This window comes from Prionailurus bengalensis, chromosome E4 (genome assembly GCF_016509475.1).
Source record: "Prionailurus bengalensis isolate Pbe53 chromosome E4, Fcat_Pben_1.1_paternal_pri, whole genome shotgun sequence".
Classification (NCBI taxonomy): domain Eukaryota; kingdom Metazoa; phylum Chordata; class Mammalia; order Carnivora; family Felidae; genus Prionailurus; species Prionailurus bengalensis.
In genome coordinates, this window is record NC_057360.1 from 7360155 (window position 1) to 7380498 (window position 20344).

Here is a 20344-nt window from a genome sequence, read left to right on the forward strand (position 1 = left end):
CTTCATGAGATATTTTGAATTCTCTTTGAAGGGCTGCCGTATTCTGATGAAAATTATCATGACTCCTTTTGGCTGTTTCCAAAGGAGTGGTAATGGGCAGAGCTTGCAATAAATGGGTTGCTGCATCGGCTATCTGATTCCCAGCAACTAGGGGACCAGGCAGATCGGTGTGAGCTCGAATGTGGGAAATATAAATTGGACTGTGCCTTGAATTAAGAAGTTTTTGTATAGCATGAAATAGATGATAAAGTTCCTCATCTGCTGTCAGTATAAAGGCAGTGGGAAGTTGCAACACGGCTTTGACAACGTATTGACTGTCAGAATAGACATTTATAGATTCCAGGTAAGTTTTTAGGGCTACCTGTACAGCATAAAGCTTGGCCCTTTGGACAGATTTAGTCGTATAATTTAAAGTGATCAAATTTTTATGTTGGGAAGTGACATAATACACTGCAATTTTACCCTCTTTACTAGCATCCACAAAAATGGAAGCAGCATCTTCAATTGGCTGACAAACAATAGGATTATAGGGCAAAATATCTATAAGACTGAAACCTTGTATTAAAGAATCAGAAGGTAAATGAAATTTAATTTGACCTGTAAAATTAGCCAAGGCAAGTTGCCATTCGATGGACTGAGCAAAAGCAGCGTCCACCAGCTTCTGTGTCAGAAAGGCACATGCAATAAATTCTGGATCGTGTCCAAAGAGCTGAACAGCTCGGGATCTTCCTCTAATCATGAGAAGACAAACCATAGATAGTAAAGGATTAATGACATGCAGAGAGTGTAAGGCTAAATGTAGCCATTCAAGTGGACCATGAGATTGCCACAGAATTGCAAAGGGGATGACCTGAGGTTTTAATATTATTAGATACAAAGGGTCAACTCTAGTGACTTGGGCCTGCTGAATGGCCTGTTCTATATGTCTCATAGCTTCTTTAGCTTCTTGAGTGAGACTTCGCGGGGATGCTGGAGAACTATCTCCTTTTAGAATATTAAACAAAGGCAGTAATTGTTCTGTGGTGACCCCTAGTGTGTTTCTAATCCAGTTTATATCTCCTAATAATTTCTGAAAATCATTTAAAGTAGTCAAATGTCCGGTTCTAATTGATACTTTCTGAGGTCGGACAGTTGATTTGGAGATGAGATACCCTAGGTATTCAAAAGGTGCTTCCCTTTGAACTTTCTCAGGGGCAACAATCAAATTATATGCTTTAAGGCATCTTTGAAGAGAAATAAAAGCCTCCTGTAATAATTCCTCAGTTTCAGCAGCCAAAAGTAAGTCATCCATATAATGGATACAATATACATGGGGAAAACTCTGTCTAAAAGGGGTAATTGCTCTGGCCACAAATTCTTGACATAAAGTCGAACTGTTAGCCATGCCTTGCGGTGAGACCTTCCACTGATACCGCTTAGCAGGTTCCTGTAAGTTAGTGGAAGGCAGGGAGAATGCAAAATGTTCTCCGTCGCCAGGGGCTAACGGAATGGTAAAAAAACAATCTTTTAAGTCCAAAACTAGTAATTGATATTGTAAAGGAATGGCCGATGGGGAAGGGAGGCCAGGTTGCAAAGCCCCCATGGGCTTCATGACAGCATTAATTGCTCTCAAATCTTGCAGCAACCTCCATTTATTTAACTTTTTTCTAATCACAAAGATTGGGGTGTTCCAGGGACTGGTGGAGGGAACTAAATGACCTAATTGCAGTTGTTCCTCTATGAGGTGAAAAGCAGCCTCCCTCTTAACAGTAGGTAAGGGCCATTGGTCAACCCACAGTGGAGTGGAAGTCATCCACTGGAGAGGCATAGCGTGGGGAGTTTCCAATGGCCCTAGGAAAAACCCAATCCGAAATGGTCTCTTTTGGGCTCGGGGACATACGGCTCAGGATTCCCTGCAACTCCTTCCCTAAGCCTTTCCCCTCAATATAGCCCATTTCCTTCATAAGGTGCATAGCAAGATTAGTCTGTTTTTGAATCGGGACTGCCTTAGTCTCCAGAGTCAAATTCACTGCAGTTAATATGTCCCTGCCCCAGAGGTTAAGATCTATATTCAAAACAAAAGGCTGAAAAGTTCCAGTCATACCATCAGGCAGTCTCCAATGTAAATAATCAGAGCTTTGCAACGGAGCAGAGGCATAACCAACACCTTTAATTGGAATATTAGTCACTTGAGTAGGCCATGTGACAGGCCAATTTTTTTTTGAGCAATAACTGAGACATCTGCACCTGTATCCACTAGTCCCTCAAAAGGGACTCCTTGGATATGCAATGTAAGCATGGGCTTTTCTACAGAGATCACTTTAGCCCAATAAAGATCTGTGGAGCCGAACCCTTGATTTCCCCGATAAGGTTTAACAGCCTTATTATTGGAGGATATCCGGGGTATCAAGATCAATTGTGCTATGGGAGTCTTGGGCTCAAGCACCAAAGTTCCCATAGTTAAGCTGGCCAAAATTTTTATTTCTCCAGTGTAATCTTCATCAATAACTCCAGGATAGATCATCAATCCCTTAAGAGTCCAGCTGGATCTTCCCAATAATAACCCCCAAGTATTCCTGGATAGAGGCCCCCATATCCCTGTGGGGATGGCTTTAGGGGGCTGTCCTCCTTCTAGGTAAACAGACTGATCTGGGGTAAGATCTAGTCCTGCACTGGCGGGGGTACCGTGGTGTAGTTGGCTAATACCTGGGAGGTCTCCAGTGTTGGACACAATGGGTGAGAAGGCGCCTGTGGGAACATTGCCGCAATTGTTTGAGGGGCCTGCGGCCGGCCCCGCTTCCAGTTTCCCTGAAGAGGTTTGCCATTAGAATCAGTTTTAGAGCGGCATTCATTGACCCAGTGATACCCCCATCTACATCTGGGACAAATAATTGCCAACTTATTATTAATGTGAGGGCCACTTGGCAAACCAGGGGTGGTTGGAATTATTTCTTTACTACGACATTGGGCCTTCATATGGCCCTTTTGGCCACATTTGAAACACACTATTCCACCCAACTTCCTTGGATTAGTTCGTATGTTTTTACCCTGAAGCTGGGCATGCACCTGTAAGGGGTCTATTCCCTTTAAGGCGGCTGCCAAGGTAATGCCCTGAATATAAGATGGTCCAATCTCAGCACATAGCCTGATATAATCCTCCAAGGTACCCTGATTTTTCCAAGGACGAATGGCTGCCTGACATGCAGAATTAGCATTTTTATAAGCCAGTTGTTTTGCAATAATGGTACCTGCCTCCCCATCAGTAACGATACGACTGACTGCAGTCAAAAGGCGCCCAACGAAATCCTGGTACTTCTCATCTGGCCCTTGTCTAATTTTAGACAATTCCTCAGTTCTGCCACCTGTGGAGGGGAGTTTTTTCCAAGCTGTAATGGCACAGGTATTAATTTGATTATACGCGATTTCAGGGTAATCCAGTTGGAGGCCCACATCATAATATTGTCCTGTACCTGTGAGCATGTTAAAATCCACTGGTATGTTAGTTCTTTTATTATACATAGCCTGGTTTTCAGCATTCTCTGCAAATTCTGCTTTCCACAAGAGGTTGTCTCCCACACTCAAACAAGCCTGAGCAATGACCTTCCAATCTCCTGGGCATAACGCCTCCCTGCTCAAATTATCAAGCATAGACAGGGTAAAGGGAGCTGTCGGACCATACTGGGCTGCAGAGGATTTCAAATCTTTCAGCAATTTAAAACTTAGGGCGGAGTACACTCTCTGTTCCCCCTGCTGAATAACAGGGTAAGCGTGAAAAGCAGAGGTGTCTTCCCCATACTGTGTTGCTTGATACAGAGTCCACTGCAACGGAGTAGTTCCCATAACAGGGTAAGGTTCAGTGGACTGTTGATTCTGAGTAATAGAGAGAGCCAGCCGAGGTAAGCCTCTATCTTGTGCCTGAAAAGAAGGTCGTTTTAAAGGTACCTTCTGGACCAGAGGGGCCAAGAAGGCAGGCTTCCTCTGATCTTCCAAATACGGCCCATCATCTCCCTGATCCCCAAAAGGAGAGTCATCATTATTTTCTGGATCTTGCACAGATAACTGTTCTAGGAGGGGGAGAGGAGGTAAAGGTGAAGGCACCCGTGACTGTCCCGAAAGGGCATTGAAAGTAGTTTCTGGAGGGACAGGAGCATCTGAAGTCACTAAGGGTTGGGCTGCTTCCGAGCTAAGAGAAACTATTTCAATAGAATCCTGCGGATCAAGGACCTCCTTAATACAGGTCCAAGTAGATCACAAAGTCCCTGGAACTGCAGCTCCACGAATCTTCATTTGATTTTTAAGTTCCTGACCAACTCGCTGCCAATCCTTTAAATCAACTGTACCCCCAACTGGAAACCATGGGCAATAAGCATGCACTATGTCAAAAAATTCCCTAAGGGCTGACTGAGAAGCCTTAATTCCCTTCTCCTTCATAAGAGCCTGCAAGGCAGTTATAAAATATCCCTGTTCCATAGACTGTTTCTGTCCCATAGTTTTACTCCCGTCGTCTGTGCTGCTGGCACAGTTCCCCTACCTGAATTAGACGCCGCGTGGTCCGCTTTCGCTTTCCTCCTTGTTGTCTCAGGTCCCTGTTCGGGCGCCACTTGTCGCGACCGGCGTGACAAACACCGAGGTCAGGGTCCTGAGGGTAGAGGAATGCAAGAAAAAAAGAGAGAAGAGAAAGTTTGGGAACAGGAGGGTCCCCTGGGCTGATGGCCCAAGTGACGGCTTTATTGTTGCTGTACACAATCTTTCATAATATAAGACTTTTATGGATCAGGTCATTCTAAGAATAATCAGGTTTCACATAATCGCTGCCAACCAAAACATTTAGTTCTGTGTTTCTTGTGCATTTTCTAGACGGGCCACAAGACCTTGTTGATAAGATTGCTAGCAAAACACAGTTCCCATGTTTGTGTCTATCTGACTCGGGGTAGAAAAAGGGAGGTAGCATTACTGCCAACACCTGCAGACCACAGGCTTCAGGAATTAACTTTCTCAGCCTTGACAAGGCTTTCACATGCCCTTGAAAGTGGGGGAATGGGAGGGGGAACCACCGGGTTGGCTTGAGTCAACGGGGAACATTGCTCGACCCGGTCTCAGCCTGGCACCGGGGCCCAGCCCCCCCACAATACCCAAGAAATAACTCTGAGGACTGAGTGAACAAATTGCCCAACTAGAGGGAAGTCATGAGGGGCAGAAACATGATTGAGGGGAGAAAAGAATCACCAGTGCTGCAGAGGAAGGAGCTCTGACCACAGAGAGAGGAGAGAGAGAGAGAGAGAGAGGGCAAGAATGAGCAGCGCACAGGGGACTGCACAAGAAAAACACTTCCCCAAAACCATTAACAGGAAAAATGAGAGGGACTTATTATCACAAGCTTTTACAAGTAGCAGAGCTCAAAGTCTGAAGTTTAGAAGTCTGTACCATGGCCAGGTGGAGGCTGATGGGCATAGTGGTGCTCCTGTGGAGGAGGGCAGAGGCCTGGGAGCAGAGAACATGGTCTGAGAATCCCCTGGGTAGCACTGGGAGAGGCAGTTCCCAGTGCATTTGGGAGAGGTGGCACTGCCTCTCAGGTGACAAAACAGCTGACTAGTGGGCACCATTGAGATGCCCCACTCATTAGCATAGGGGCAGAGACACCATCTAAAGGCAGCTAACCTGGATGCCAGCTTTTTTCTGTGCTTTACCATAAACTCCAAGCCCCTGCATGTTCATGTGACTGCCCTTCTGGGACAAACTGGCACCAACCATGGCAGAGGGAGGCCCTCCTCAGAGGTCAGTGCGCATCTGTGCCATGCCAGATCCTTAAAATTTGGAGTTTTGAAACCCAGCTGGCATTCCTGAGATAAAAAAAAAAAAACCAAAAACAAAAAAAACAGCAAAAAACAGGAGCACTCCACCACTGGGTGGTCAGAAGGCTCAGACACAGGGTGAAGGTGGCAATCTGAGTGATGCCTGGGACACATGAGGTGAGATCGTTCACTCTGCTGTGAAGGCTTTCTGAATAGCAGTGGGCAGGAACTTCCTTCTCCAGGGGATAGAGAGCCAGCTGATACTATCCCCCGCCGCTATCAGTATGGATGGACTTTAGTGAGCAGCGCAGTGCCCACAGTGGAGGCTTGAGCCATATACACTAAGCCCTGCCTCCTTGCACTCTGCAGGTGCTTTTTTCATAGGGCAAGTGTGCCTGAGAACCAGAGCAATGGGACCAGCACAGACCCCCCTGCACCCCTCAAGTCTACTGACCAGAGAGTGCTGCAAAGCTTCAATTCTAGTGGAAACTGGACCCAGCCTCTTTTAACAAGCAGACCAAAACACACCTAGTTAAAACTTGCCACACACTGGAAAGGTCCAAACACTCCCCACTGCAGACAAGGTGAAACTCTGCAGAGGACTGACCCGAGAGGAAAAGCAGCCAAAACACAGCAGCAGAGTGCACACTGCATACACCAAAAACACTTCCTGAAGCGCCAGGCCCTGGTCAGTATATGACCTCTTCTTAAAATAGCCATTACTCTCAGGAGCAAGAAATATAACAGGCTTTCCTAACACACGGGAGACAGAGACTTAGACAAAATGCCAGGATGGAGGAATTCATCCCAAAACAAAGAACAAGAAAAGGTCATGGGGCAGGGATCTAACTGAAACAGATATAAGTAATGTGTCTGAGTCAGAATTGAAAACAACAATCATAAGGATACTAGCGGAGCTAAAGAAAAGGATAAAAGATGTCAGGAAGTCCATCACTGCAGAGATAAAACACCTAAAATCTAGGTAGGCTGAAATAAAAATTGCTGTAACTGAGACGCAAAACTGATTGGATGCAATGACCACAAGGATGGAAGAGTCAGAGGAATGAATGAATAATATAGAAGGTAAAATTATGGAAAATAATGAAGCTGAAAAGAAGAGGGAAAGAAAAATATTGGATAACAAATATAGACATAGGGAACTCAGTGACTCCATAAAATGTAATAGCATTAGTATCATGGGAATCCAGAAGAAGAGAGGGGGAAAAAGGGACAGAAGGCTTATTTGACCAAATTATAACTGAAAATATTCCTAATCTGTGAAAGGAAACAGATATCCAGTTCCAGGAGGCACAGAGAATTCCCATCAAAATCAACAAAACCAGGCCAACACTGAGACATATTGTAGTAAAATTTGCAAAATACAGACATAGTGAGAAAATCCTGAAAGCAGCAAGGGGAAAAAAATTCCTAACCTATGAAGGAAGACAAATATAAGGTTAGCAACAGATTCATCCATAGAAACTTGGCAGGCCAGAAGGGATTGGTATGATGCATTCAGTGTACTGAATGGGAAAAAGTATGCAGCCAAGAATACTTTATCCAGCAAGGCTGTCATTCAGAATAGAAGAAGAGATCGTTTGCCAGGCAAACAAAAACTTAAAGGAATTTGTCATTACTAAACCAGCCCTGCAAGAAATATTAAAGGGGAATGTTTGAGTGAGAAAGTAACCAAAAGTGACAAAGACTAGAAAGGAATTGAGAAAATCTCCAGAAACACTGACTTTGCAGGTAATAAAATGACACTAAATTCATATCTGTCAATAATTGCTCTAAATGTAAATAGTCTAAATGCTCCAATAAAAAGACATATGGTACCAGAATGGATAATAAAAAACAAGGCCCATCTTTATTCTGCCGACAAGAAACTCAATTTAGACCTAAAGACACCTACAGACTGAAAATAAGGGGATAGAGAACCATTTATCATGCTAATGGATGTTAAAAGAAAGCTGGAGTAGCCATGCTTATATCAGACAAACTAGATTTTAAACCAAAGACTGTAACAAAAGATGAAGAAGGGCACTATATCATAATTAAGGGGTCTATTCAAGAAGATCTAACAATTTGTGCCCCCAGCCTGGAACACCCAAATACATAAATCAAATTAATCACAAACATAGAGAAACTCATTGATAATAATACAGTAATATTAGGGGACTTTAACACTGCACTTATAGCAATGGACAGATAATCTAAGCAGAAAGGAATCAATAAGGAAATAAAGACTTTGAATGACACACTGGAGCAGATGGACTTAACAGATATATTCAGAACATTTCATCCTGAAACAGCAAAATACACATTCTTCTCAAGTTCACATGGTACATTCTGTAGAATAGATCACATACTGGATCACAAATCAAGCCTCAAAAAATACAAAAATATTGAGATCATACTGTGCATATTTTCTGACCACAATGCTATGAAACTTGAAGTCAACCACAAGAAAAAATTTGTAAAGGCCACAAATACATGGAGGTTAAAGAACATCCTACTAAAGACTGAGTGGCTTAAGCAGCAAATCAAAGAAGAAATTTAAAAAATACATGGAAGCAAATGAAAATGAAAACATGACAGTCCAAAACCTATGTGATACAGCAAAAATGGTCATAAGAGGGAAGTATATAGCAATACAGAGCTACCTCAAAAGCAAGAAAAGTCTCAAATACACAAATTAATCTTATACCTAAAGGAGCTAGAAAATAGCAAAAAAAAAAAAAAAAAGCCTAAAGCCAGCAGAAGGGAAATAATAAATATTAGAGCAGAAATAAATGATATAGAAACAAACTGAAAAAAACAGTAAAACAGATCAATGAAACTAGAAGCTCGTTCTTTGAAAGAATTAATACAATTGATAACCCCAGCCAGACTTATCAAAAAGATAAGAGGAAGGACCCAGATAAATAAAATCACAAATGAAAGAGGAGTAATCATAACCAACACACATAAATACAAACAATTGTAAGAGAATACTATGAAAAATTATATGTGAAAAAATTGGACAATCTAGAAGAATGGATAAATTCCTAGAAACATATAAATTACCAAAACTGAAATAGGAAGATGTAGAAAATTTGAACAGACCCATAACCAGTGAAGAGATTGAATTAGTAATCAAAATCCCTCAACAAACAAAAGTCCAGGGGGAAATGGCTTCCCGGGGGCATTTCTACCAAATTAAAGAGAGTTAATACCTATTATTTTTAAACTGTTCCCAAAAATAGAAATGGAAGGAAAATTTCCAAACTCATTCTATGAGGCCAGCATTACCCTGATACCCAAACCAGATAAATACACTACTAGAAATAAGAATTACAGACCAATATCCCTGATGAACATAGATGCAAAAATTCTCAAGATATTAGCAAATCAAATCCAACAGTACATTAAAATAATTATTCACCACGACCAAGTGGGATTTATTCTCGGACTTCAGGGTTGGTTCAATATTTGCAAATCAGATGCAATACACTGCATTAATAAGGGCTAAGAACCATATGATCCTGTCAATAGAAGCACAAAAAGCACTTGACAAAGTACAGCATCCATTTTTTATAAGAATCCTCAACTATGTAGGGATACATGGAACATATCTCAACATCATAAAGGCCATATGTGAAGGACCCACAGCTAATGTCATCCTCAATGGGGAAAAATAGAGAACGTTTCCTCTGTGGTTTGGAACAAGAGAGGGATGTCCACTCTCACCCCTGGTATTTAACATAGTACTAGAAGTCCTAGTCTCAGCAATCAGACAACAAAAAGAAAGAAATGGCATCCAAATCAGCAAGGAAGAAGTCACCTTTTTGCTATTTGTAGATGACATGATACTCTATGTAGAAAACCTGAAAGACACCACCAAAAAATTGCTAGAAATAATATATGAATGCAACAAAGTGTCAGGATATAAAATCAACGTACAGAAATCTGTTGCATTTCTATATACCAATAATCAAGCACCAGAAAGAGAAATCAAGGAATCAGTCCTATTTACAATTACATTAAAAGCCATAAGATACCTAGTAATAAACCTAACCAAAGAGGTAAAAGATATGTACTCTGAAAACTACAGAACACTTAAGAAAGAAATTGAAGACACAAAGAAATGGAAAAACATTCCATGCTCATGGATAGGAAGAACAAACGTTGTTAAAATGTCTGTACTACTCAAAGCAGTCTATACGTTCAGTGCAATCCCTATCAAAATACTACTAGCATTTTTCACAGAGCTAGAACAAACTATCCTAAAATTTGGATGGAACCACAAAAGACTTTGAATAGGACAAAGCAAGACTGAAAAAGAAAAACAAAGCTGTCAGTGTCACACTTCCAGACTTCAAGCCATATTACAAAGCTGTAGTCATCAAGACAGTATGGTACTGGCACAAAAACAGACACATAGACCAATGGAACAGAATGGAAAACCCAGAAATAGACCCACAGCTATATGTTCAACTCATTTTCAAGAAAGCAGGAGAGAATAACCAATGGAAAAAAGACAGTCTCTTCAACAAATGGTGTTGGGAAAACTGGACAGCAACATGCAGAAGAATGAAACCGGACCACTTCCTTATACTATATACAAAAATAAATCCAAAATGGATGAAAGACCTAAATGTGAGGTAGGAAACCACCAAAACCTTAGAGAAGAACATAGATAACAACCTCTTTGACCTTGGCTCTAGCAAGTTATTACTAGACACATCTCTGAAGGCTAGGGAAATAAAAGCAAAAATGAACCATTGAGATTTTACCAGGATAACTTCTGCACAGTGAAGGAAACAATCAACAAAACTAAAAGGCAATCTATAGCATGAGAGAAGATATTTGCATATTTGCAAATGACTTAATCTGATAAAGGGTTAGTATCCAAAATCTATCAAGAACTTATCAAACAACACCCCCAAAACAAATAATGCAGTTAAGAAATGGGCAGAAGACATGAATGAATAGACATTTTTCCAAAGAAGACATCCAAATGGCTAATAGGCATGTGGAAAGATGCTCAGCATCACTCATAATCCGAGAAATACAAATAAAAAACCATGATGAGATACCACATCACACCTGGCAGAGTAGCTAACATTAACATCACAGGAAACAATACATTTCAGTGAGGATGTGGAAAAAGGGGAGCCCCCTTACATTACTGGTGGGGATGCAAACTGGTGCAGCCGCTCTGGAAAAGAGTATGGAATTTCCTCAAAAAGTTAAAAATAGAACTGCCCTATGACCCAGCAATACTGGGTCAATTGCTGGGTATCTACTAGGGTATCTACTGGGTATCTACTAGGTATTTACCCAAAGGATACAAAAATACTGATGCAAAGTGGCACATGTACCCTGATGTTTATAGCAGCATTATCAACAATAGCCAGATTATAGAAAAAAACAAGTGTCCATCGACTGATGAATTGGTAAAGAAGACGTGTGTGTGTGTGTGTGTGTATAAATTTGAAGTAAAAAAGTATATAAGTATGTGTGTGTATAATACACATAAATACATACACACAATGGAATATTACTCAGCCATCAAAAAGAATAAAATCTTGTCATTTGCAATGATGGGGATGGAGCTAGAGTATATTACGCCAAGTGAAATCTGCCAGAGAAAGACAAATACCAAATGATTGCAATTATGTGTGCAATTATGTGTGGAATTCAAGAAACAAAACAGATAAACACAAGGGAAGGAAAGAAAGAGCATGTGGAAAACAGTAAGACACTCTTAAATCTAGAGAACAAATTTAAGATTCATGGAGGAGAAGTCAGCAGGGAATGGATTAAATGGGTGATGGGTATTAAGGAGGGCACTTGTTATGATGAGCACTGGGTGTTCTCTGTAAGTGATGAATCACTAAATTCTACTCCCGAATATTACACTATATGTTATCTAAGTAGAATTTAAATAAGAACTTGATTTTAAAAAAAAACAAAACTTTCCCTTCTTTCCCCCTTCTAATATCTGTGGTAATTTGAGATATAAAGAAACTACTGTGTGATGGAGAATGGAAGACAGCATTGTAATTTTTTTCTCTAGAAGAGGAAAAATAAATGTTGAAACCATTGGATCTTTAAGGAAGAAACAACTGAAGTGCGGGGAGTTTTAAGTCATGTTAGTAAGTGTGTATAAATGCCTCAGTTTTCCTTCATTTTGAATTCGACTTGGAATGGAACCAGAGTTCCATATAACTCTAAAAGTTTCCTATGGGGCACCTGGATGGCTCAGGAGGTTAAGTGACTTCAGCTCAGATCATGATCTCATGGTTCATGGGTTCAAGCCCCACATAGGGCTCAGTGCTGACAGCTCAGAGCCTGGAGCCTGCTTCGGATTCTGTGTCTCCCCCTCTCTCTGCCCCTCCCCCGCTCACACTCTGTTTCCCCCCCCCCAAAAAAATAAACATTAAAAAAAAATTTTAAGGGGCTCCTGGGTGGCTCAGTCAGTTAAGCGGCCGACTTCAGCTCAGGTCATGATCTCGTGGTCCGTGAGTTCGAGCCCCGCGTGGGGCTCTGTGCTGAGAGCTCAGAGCCTGGAGCCTGTTTCGGATTCTGTGTCTCCCTCTCTCTCACCCTCCCCCATTCATGCTCTCTCTCTGTCTCAAAAATAAATAAACGTTAAAAAAAATTTTTTAAGTTTCCTATAACCATATCTCCTACTTACAAAAATGTGTTTCTAGCATATTTCTTTCATATTGCTAGGTTCTTTACTACCCTACTATGTTTGCTCAGAATTTGCACTGGAAATCCCAGTGGATTCCCTTCCATCAGTAACTGGGGGAGGGGGCTTTAATGTGACAGGTGCTTGCAAACACATTCACTCATTTATTTCTTCAGTCATTTTCCCATGTTTATTGAGCCCCTAAACCGTGCCCAGCACTGTGCTACTTTCTACAATGAAACAAATAAAATTAAGCAACTCCTACTCTCCATTTTCATTTTCTTTTCCCCTTCTAGTTTTTCTTTAGGAAGAAACATGAGTAGGGACCTCATTAGAAGTCAGGCTTCTTTCTGATAGACTCATGTCAAGCATTGCCATTTGCAAGAGTAATGCCTCTACAGTGTCAGAATAATTCAGGCCGTTGTGTTGTTCTAAGCAGGAGGACAGGGAGAGAGCCCTGAATTTGAAGTAAAACCTTGAGTCTGAGCTTGTGTCCCAGCTGAGCGCACTCAGGCAAGTCATTCACTTTCCTGGGACTCAGTCTCTTTGGCCTCTTCTACCTGTGTCATGACCCTCATGGTGTTGTGCTAGAGAGTGACCTAATTCTCTGTAACTGTATCATTCTTTGCGCTAATGTGTAAAGTACTCTACAAACACAAGGAAGCATTGTTGCTAATCATGTGACTTATTATTACCATTTTTTTTTCATTTAGTGACTGAGCTGAGGACATATCTTTTCTTGAACTAGCTTGAATGAGCCCTTAAAAAAATATTAAGATCTTGAGGACTTTTTCCTTTCAATTATATATATACAAGTATGGAAAGAAAACATAATGGCGATATATATTTTATGTTCTTGATTCATATTTTCCCCTCAAGATACATACCATCCCAAATTATCTATGTTTATATCTGTATCTGCATCTGTATCTGTATCTGTATCTATCTATCTAGATATCCCTTCAATTTATAAAAAATATTTTTAAAATTGATCATTTCCTGGAGAATTTGTACTTTGGCAAAACATAACGATAACCTGACAACAATAAGAAAATATTTATATTAACTTGAATGTTCATGTTAGCAGGCTTTAGAAGAGAAAGAGATCTCAATCCAGTTTCATGGGGATGGATCGAGTCTGGGCTGCGGAGTGGCAGGAAGAGGCAGGGCACTTCCCCAAAGGGAGAACATTGTAGTAAAAACATATATAAAACATTGATGGTATTCATGTGGGGCTATAGAGAGAATGCTACTTATCATTGTTTTGGTAATTTAGAAAGGTATTTTTATATTTGTGAGTATAAAAATAACATGTTCACTTTTTAAAAATCAGAAAATCAGAGAAGTATAAACATAAAATTAATAATGTCCCAGTTTTCACTCCAGAAATCAGTCTCTTTAACAATAGAGTGAAGGGCGCCTGGGTGGCGCAGTCGGTTAAGCGTCCGACTTCAGCCAGGTCACGATCTTGCAGTCCGTGAGTTCGAGCCCCGCGTCAGGCTCTGGGCTGATGGCTCGGAGCCTGGAGCCTGTTTCCGATTCTGTGTCTCCCTCTCTCTCTGCCCCTCCCCCGTTCATGCTCTGTCTCTGTCCCCAAAATAAATAAACGTTGAAAAAAAAAAACAATAGAGTGAAAAGTCTTCCATATATTCTCTCTCACACACATACACACGTGCACACACACACACACACACCTTGGAATACTTTCTGTTTCTCTGTATTTGTAAATACAGAGAATACAAATACAAATACTGAAATTCTTCAGTAAGATTTTATAATTTTTATTGTATTTATACCTTTTGATAATGTAAATGGATTTTTTAAATTCCAGTTTCTAACTGGTTATTGATATTGCAGGAAAAGTTACTTATTTTTATTTATCTTTTATCAAGAAACCTCATAATTTTTTTAATTCAAAAAGGTTTTTGCTATACTCTGTTGGGTTTTTCAGACATGACATTCAAACCATCAGCAAAAAGAATTTTATCTCTTCTGTTTTATTACAGGTTTTTTTTTTCATTTTTAATGTATTTTTTTGAATCGTTACATAATAGTGAATGATTACTGTCTGTTTCTAATTATAATGGAAATAGCTTTATAATTTCACCAGTAAAATAAAACTAGTTTGGCATTCGGCAAATAGTTCATATTATATTGATGTACTTTTTTCCCCATCTATATATCCTTTTAATTTATTATTGATCAAAGTAATACAGGGAAATATAAAATAAAAAACAACAACAATGCATATAACAAAGAAAGCCTCACCCTGAGCTATGTCAACCCACTTCCAATTCTTTCTTCCCAGAAGCTATCTTTACTACTTTTATCTGTATCGTCTAGTATTACTTTTTTTTTATGTAACCTATTCATATTTCTATTTCTTGATGTCTTGTTTTAAATATGACCTGTTTAATTACTGTTGTGGAATATGGAATACATTACCTGTCTCCTGTCACTCCTTCCCCTCTCTGCCGGCCCATCCCCAGCACAAGCAGGTGCTTCCTGTCTCCTGAGCCTCCCATTAGAAGTCTGTCATCTTTTGTCATCATGGCTGTTGGTGCTGTTAAATCAATATTTACTGTTTATACTGAAATATTATTAACAACTGAGCTATATACAGTGATCACATTTCCTCTTGTGCAGCCATTTTTTTTCATTTTAGTTCATGGTTCTGTGTACCTCATATTAAATCATCTTAAAATGCTTTAACATATCACAGTCTGACACATCAGGACTCTGTCCATTTTATTTACTATTTCTTGGAGATACCCTTTGTGGAGCCCTCCCTCGTCTTCTACATTTCCTTTCCCTTTTTTTTTTTTTTTTGGCCTCATGATGGTGGAGGCCATTCTCCAGTCTTTGTTAGGTATACAAATTTATCTCCCTTCAAACTATTTCCTAGCCTTCATTGTTACTGTTAAAATATCTGGTATAAATCATATTTACTAATCTTTGTATGTTATCATTTCTATAAATTCGCTTTCTCTGAAAGCTTTTAGGATCTTATTTATTTCCAGTGTTCTGAAAAATTTTGATGTGTGTTTGAGACTTTTTTATGGTTTTCCCAGAGACTGATAGACTTTCCTCATTTAGAAATGTATGCCCTTTAAAAATAAATAAAATACAATAAGAAATTTTGCTTTGTAATCTATTTTGTAATTTCTTCCTGTCTGATTTTGGTTCTCTCTGGAACTCTCATAATTGGATTTTGAATATCTTAAATAAATCCTCTAACTTCATACTTTTTTTGCTCACATTTATCATGCTTTTTTTTCTACTTTCAGAGACATCCCTTTTTCTCCCTTTGAGATTTTGAGATATCAGTTCCCACGATATATCCTTCATGCATCAACTTTTCGATGATCATTTCAATTTCTTTAGATTCATTCTGTGTTGTCAATTACAGCATTTGAACTTCTAGATCATTATTTCAGTTTCCAGCTTTGCCAATCCTATATTACATTGCCTTCATGAAATTCGTATTTTGGACCTTTTGAAGAACATTTTTTTTGTTCTTAGATTATTCTTTTGAAATATCTTCTCAAATGTCCTTAAGAATTCCTGTTTCTTCCATTTGATTGCCCTCAGTGGTAGCCATATGCTTTTTCTTCTTGACATGTCTCCTTTAAACTATCAATTTGTGTTAGATGAAGTGCTTATGTTCCACATAAGCAGCTGGTACCCAGAAGCCTAACAGATTGGGCTCTGGAGTCTTCTGTCACTACGGAAACAGTAAGGTAAGGTAAACAGAATGGTTTGGGCTTTGCCCAGATGAAGCAAACCTTCTCCAAAGCTCCCAGGTTCCCATCCTTCCTGGCATCACAACAGCACCGGACTCTGACAGGCCTCCTCCTTCCAGTGAACACTGGTACCGAAACAGAAGCCTCAGTAGTGGCCCCCATTCCCCGATCTCCATGTTGGTGTCTGTGTAAATAGTCATGTGACCTCAGCATGGAGGGGCAAGAGAGAGGAAGCCTTAAGCATTTGCTCTGGACATCAGCCTCTAGACCTTTTCATGGTTTAGGATAACTGATGACCATTGTAGATCATGCCTTTGCTTTTCTGTTTTCAGTGTGGAATTTTTCTATTTTTTAATGCATCATTGAGAAACTATAATTTAAGCAAGCTTTATTTTTAAGCATTTTTTTTAAAATTTTAAGCCTAGGGGCGCCTGGGTGGCACAGTCGGTTAAGCGTCCGACTTCGGCCAGGTCACGATCTTGCGGTCCGTGAGTTCAAGCCCCGCGTCAGGCTCTGGGATGATGGCTCAGAGCCTGGAGCCTGTTTCCGATTCTGTGTCTCCCTCTCTCTCTGCCCCTCCCCCGTTCATGCTCTGTCTCTCTCTGTCCCAAAAATAAATAAAACGTTGAAAAAAAAATAAAAAAAAAAATTTTAAGCCTAATGATTCCTTAAGTCAACCATTCCTATAAATAGCTTGCCTGTTGGACTGTAAGGTAATTCCTTAGAACTGAATTCCTTAGAAGCAGAATAGTCTAACTGTATGAAAAATATAAGGAGGGAAGACACAACATGTAGAAACTCCCCTGTGAGCTCCAGACCTGTGGCCTAAAAAGCAAAGCATCAAAGGCAACCTATGAAAAATTCCACAATGTGGTTTTGACAGTATTTGAATAGAGATGTTAAAACTAAGCCAGAAACATGCATTGAAGACTCACTTTTTCTACAACTGGTTATCTTAAAATTTTTCTGAATATCACTCACTGAATGATTTGAAAGCAGAGATGTCATGACAGCTGATTTTTGCCCTGTGGTGTTCCCTTTAGCCTTTAAGCCGAATGGATTTCAAAATGTTGCTGAGTTACCTGTGCTGGTTTTATTAAAGTCCCCCAAAATGGGCTAGCTCTGACCTTTTCATTGCTCACACAAATTACTATATTCAGAAGAAGTGCTTGATCAATAAGACAAATTTCTGCTGCAAAATTTGCTTTCAGGATGCATCTGAAAACCTTTCCAGAAATCCATAATTATTGATAACTAATGCATTTCCTTTTGATACACACTTGAGGCTCATTAATAATGTGTCTCACAGCTGGTGATAAACACATTTTTTATAATGCTATTAAGGATACATATACGTATGATGAAATATTTAAGGACAAGACAGTGGTAAATACTAATAACTTCAGGATAGTTGTTGATTTGGAGGAAAGTGGCAGGGATTTCAGATCAAGCGTAAATACACAAACGTTAATGCCAGATTTCTCACCCTTGGGACTCTTGACGTTTGCAGGTTTGCCCTGTGTATTACAGGATGTTCAGCATCCCTGAACTCTACTCAGTGGATGCTAATAGCCCTTCTCTTGCCAGTTGTGACAACCCAAAATGCCTCCAGATATTGCTACGTTTCTGAGCATAGGGGGACAGAATCACCTTTGATTGGAAAGTTCTGTCTTTTTTTCTTTTTAAGTTTATTTATTTTGAGAAAGTATGCGGAAGGGGCAGAGAGAGGGAGAATCCTAAGCAGGCTTCTCACTGTCAGCTCGGAGCCCAATGTGGGGCTCGAACTCCTGAACAGTGAGATTATGACCTGAGCTGAAATCAAGAGTCAGACGCTTAACCCACTGAGCCTCCCAGGTGCCCTGGAAATACTGACTTTAATCAGAATGGTAAGGTTCTAGTTTTTAGTAAAGTGGAAAGTTCACAGGTGTCCATTTGTAGATGGTGCTTCATAGTTTACCCACAAGCTACATATATTCTCTTGAATGTATAAATGTTGTAAGATTTACTAAAGCTGCTGATAATCTTGCAACAGCTGATTTTCTGGAAATAAACTTGGAGATGGATTCTGTGTGATCTTCATTCCGATGATTCATGGAGAATGTGGAACTTTATTTTTCACTTCTTAACCACGGTGCACTAGCATATTTTCTATTGTGTCATTATGATGAATATTTTGACGGGATGTTTATTTTAAATCTTCAAAATTTGAAACACTTAATCATGCAATTTGGGCAACTGGAACTTGCTCAAAATTGCATGGCTGTTAGGCCAGAGCTGAATATTTTAGTCAAATGTTAAAAATACACATTTCAAGGGTGCTGGACTTCTGGAATTATGTGTGCACAAAATAAAGTACAATATTACAAGAATAATTAAGTACTGCATAACTTTTAAGTACATAACTTGCAAGAGTAAGTTAGTAGAGAAACAGAACCCCTCTGAAACCAGTGTAAATAACAAGGAATTTATTCTAAGGATCTAGAAGAGCTCAAGGTAAGAAGTGATGCTGGGTTTGGCGGTGGGACTACCACGTTCTTTCCTCCCCCACAAGTCTCACTTTCACTTCCTTCTCTTGGGGGGATGTTGTCTTTTCCATTCTTATCCATATATATCTGTTGCTGTCTCCCTGAGGCTTGCCTTCTCCTCTTCCTCATTTATGTGAACTTGGACAGAGCAACTTCCATCTGTGCGTGACTCTCCAGCACAGCTTCTTTTAATTAACTTACTTTGTGACTCAATATTGAGAAAATCATACTGGCTCGGCATAGGTCAGGTGTTTACACCTGGTCTAATTATCTGTGGCCAGATAGAGACTAGATAGGCTCACATGGTGCCTTGACTGTCTTATTCGGCATCACACGGGTGCATCGGGCACTCTAAGAGGGCACCGGAGCATCTAGGTGGCTTAGTCGGTTGGGTGTCTGACTTCGGCTCAGGCCATGATCTCACGATTCGTCAGTTCAAGCCCCACGTTGGACTCACTGCTGTCAGTGCAGAGCCCACTTTGGATCTTCTGTCTCCCCCCATCTTTGTCCCTCCCCCACTCATGAGCTCTCTCAAAAATAAAACATAAAAATGAAAAAATATAAAGAGGGTACTGGCTGGGAAGAAATGATGCACATCTCAACTACATCTAACATCAACTAACAGAAATATCCTGTGAAGATTTTGTTTCCCTTCCATGAGAGAGACCAAAAGAGAGAAAGCCACTAGATACATAGGAGATACATCTAGATTATACAAATTTTTTAAGCATAGGTAACTCTCCTTATCTACACTAGAATTAAAAATTAAATTCTTCAGCCATATGCCTTCTAAAGTTGCTCATTTTCCCCTTGAGTTCTCTTTCTTAGGTGTAAGGATATGTGAACATCCCAAGGCTAAACCTCTCCATAAGCTCTAACATTCTGTTTTGAGAGCACTAGCTTTATATCACTCTAGAGACAACAACACATTCCTGGAGCTTTCTTTAGTAATTTTAGATTGGGATGGGTATTCTGAGATGACGAATTAACTACTCTTCAACAAATGTCTAATATTATTTGTGAACCTGTTTCTGATCAAAATAGGAGTATAAAGATTTTTGAGTTGATGATAAAGAAGCAGAACTACAAACGTAGTCCTGTCCTCAAAATCACCTCATAGGCACTGTTGGAATGGTGGCCCCCATGGGTCTGCATCACAAGAAGGTAGGGGTGGCCCTGAGGTCCACTCATATGCTGTCATCCACACATGCTTCACACATGAGGAACAATGAGCTTCTCTGAAATCTGACAATGAAGCAAACATCAGGGTCTCTGGAAATGAACAAGGCTGTAGGTGAAATAGTTGTAAATTCCACGGAATGAGGTATGGAACGGATCTATGATAAGCAAACTGAATGCTGTCAAGTCTTCTCCAAGGAAGGCTTTGGAGAATCCACACATTTTTAAGTGTATGGATATGCAGTCAACTTGATTCTCCAAGGTAGTAACCTTCCAATTCATTTTGAGAGTATACTTTTTCCTTTAAATTTTTTTTTTCAACGTTTATTTATTTTGGGGACAGAGAGAGACAGAGCATGAACGGGGGAGGGGCAGAGAGAGAGGGAGACACAGAATCGGAAACTGGCTCCAGGCTCTGAGCCATCAGCCCAGAGCCTGACGCGGGGC

At 40.1% G+C, this 20344-nt stretch overlaps 1 protein-coding gene across 5 annotated transcripts in view; it reads left to right on the plus strand.

Moving 5' to 3' along the window:
* PLD5 (phospholipase D family member 5) overlaps positions 1 to 20344 on the plus strand; it is a 419450-nt gene that overhangs the window by 279575 nt on the left and 119531 nt on the right. The window contains exon 1 of one of the 5 annotated variants that reach the window (XM_043568873.1): positions 16201 to 16321. The exons of the other annotated variants lie outside the window; for them this stretch is intronic. Within the exon in view, the coding sequence (XP_043424808.1) occupies positions 16225 to 16321 (97 nt within the window). The 5' untranslated portion in view covers positions 16201 to 16224. Of the gene's footprint in view, positions 1 to 16200; positions 16322 to 20344 lie in introns of those variants that run through there. 5 annotated transcript variants of the gene reach the window in all.